Source organism: Charadrius vociferus, unplaced genomic scaffold (genome assembly GCF_000708025.1).
Source record: "Charadrius vociferus isolate BGI_N301 unplaced genomic scaffold, ASM70802v2 scaffold172, whole genome shotgun sequence".
Taxonomy (NCBI): Eukaryota; Metazoa; Chordata; class Aves; order Charadriiformes; family Charadriidae; genus Charadrius; species Charadrius vociferus.
The window spans coordinates 963,211-963,722 of record NW_009647217.1 but is presented as its reverse complement, the minus strand read 5'-3'; the positions used below and the strand labels follow the sequence as shown (position 1 = coordinate 963,722).

General features: G+C 67.6%; 1 protein-coding gene across 1 annotated transcript in view; it reads right to left on the bottom strand.

Annotated features, from left to right (window-relative positions):
- The window catches only part of PHLDB1 (pleckstrin homology-like domain, family B, member 1), a gene marked incomplete at its 3' end in the record, with an annotated part of 20,615 nt that overhangs the window by 9,712 nt on the left and 10,391 nt on the right, over positions 1-512 (bottom strand). The window contains 1 exon segment of the mRNA XM_009879516.1: positions 441-509. Coding sequence (XP_009877818.1) covers positions 441-509 — 69 coding nt within the window.

Here is a 512-nt window from a genome sequence, read left to right as displayed (position 1 = left end):
CACCACACATGAAGACGCCCCGAGGGGCGGCAGAGCCGGGAGACTCACCGCAGGACACAACCCCACCCGGCACGGGGGCTCCCACCCCACGGTCGGTGCCGCCCGCCGCAGGCAGCGGCCATCCAGGATAGCCCCATGCCACAGAGCCTCCCTGCAAAACCGCGACGGACGGACGGCAGCTGAAACGCAACCCAAGCATCAGCCCTGCCCTCCCGCAGCAGGGCTGTGGGAAGAGTCCCAGGCAGATGGACGGATGGACAGACAGACCCCCTGCAATGCAAACCCAGAGGAGATGCGCTCCTCAATGCCTCCACAGAGCCCGGGGACAGGAGAACACATCCACAGGGAAAAGTCGCAGTGTGGGGCACCACAGCACCAGCTGCGAGCACCAGGGTGAGCACGGCACAGCCAGCACCAGGAAGCCCTGCCTGGGGGCTCACCTTGTCCCGCTCCTTCCGGATGCTGGCGTCCAGGCGGGCGAGCTTCTCCTGCAGCTGCTGCGCCGCCTCCTG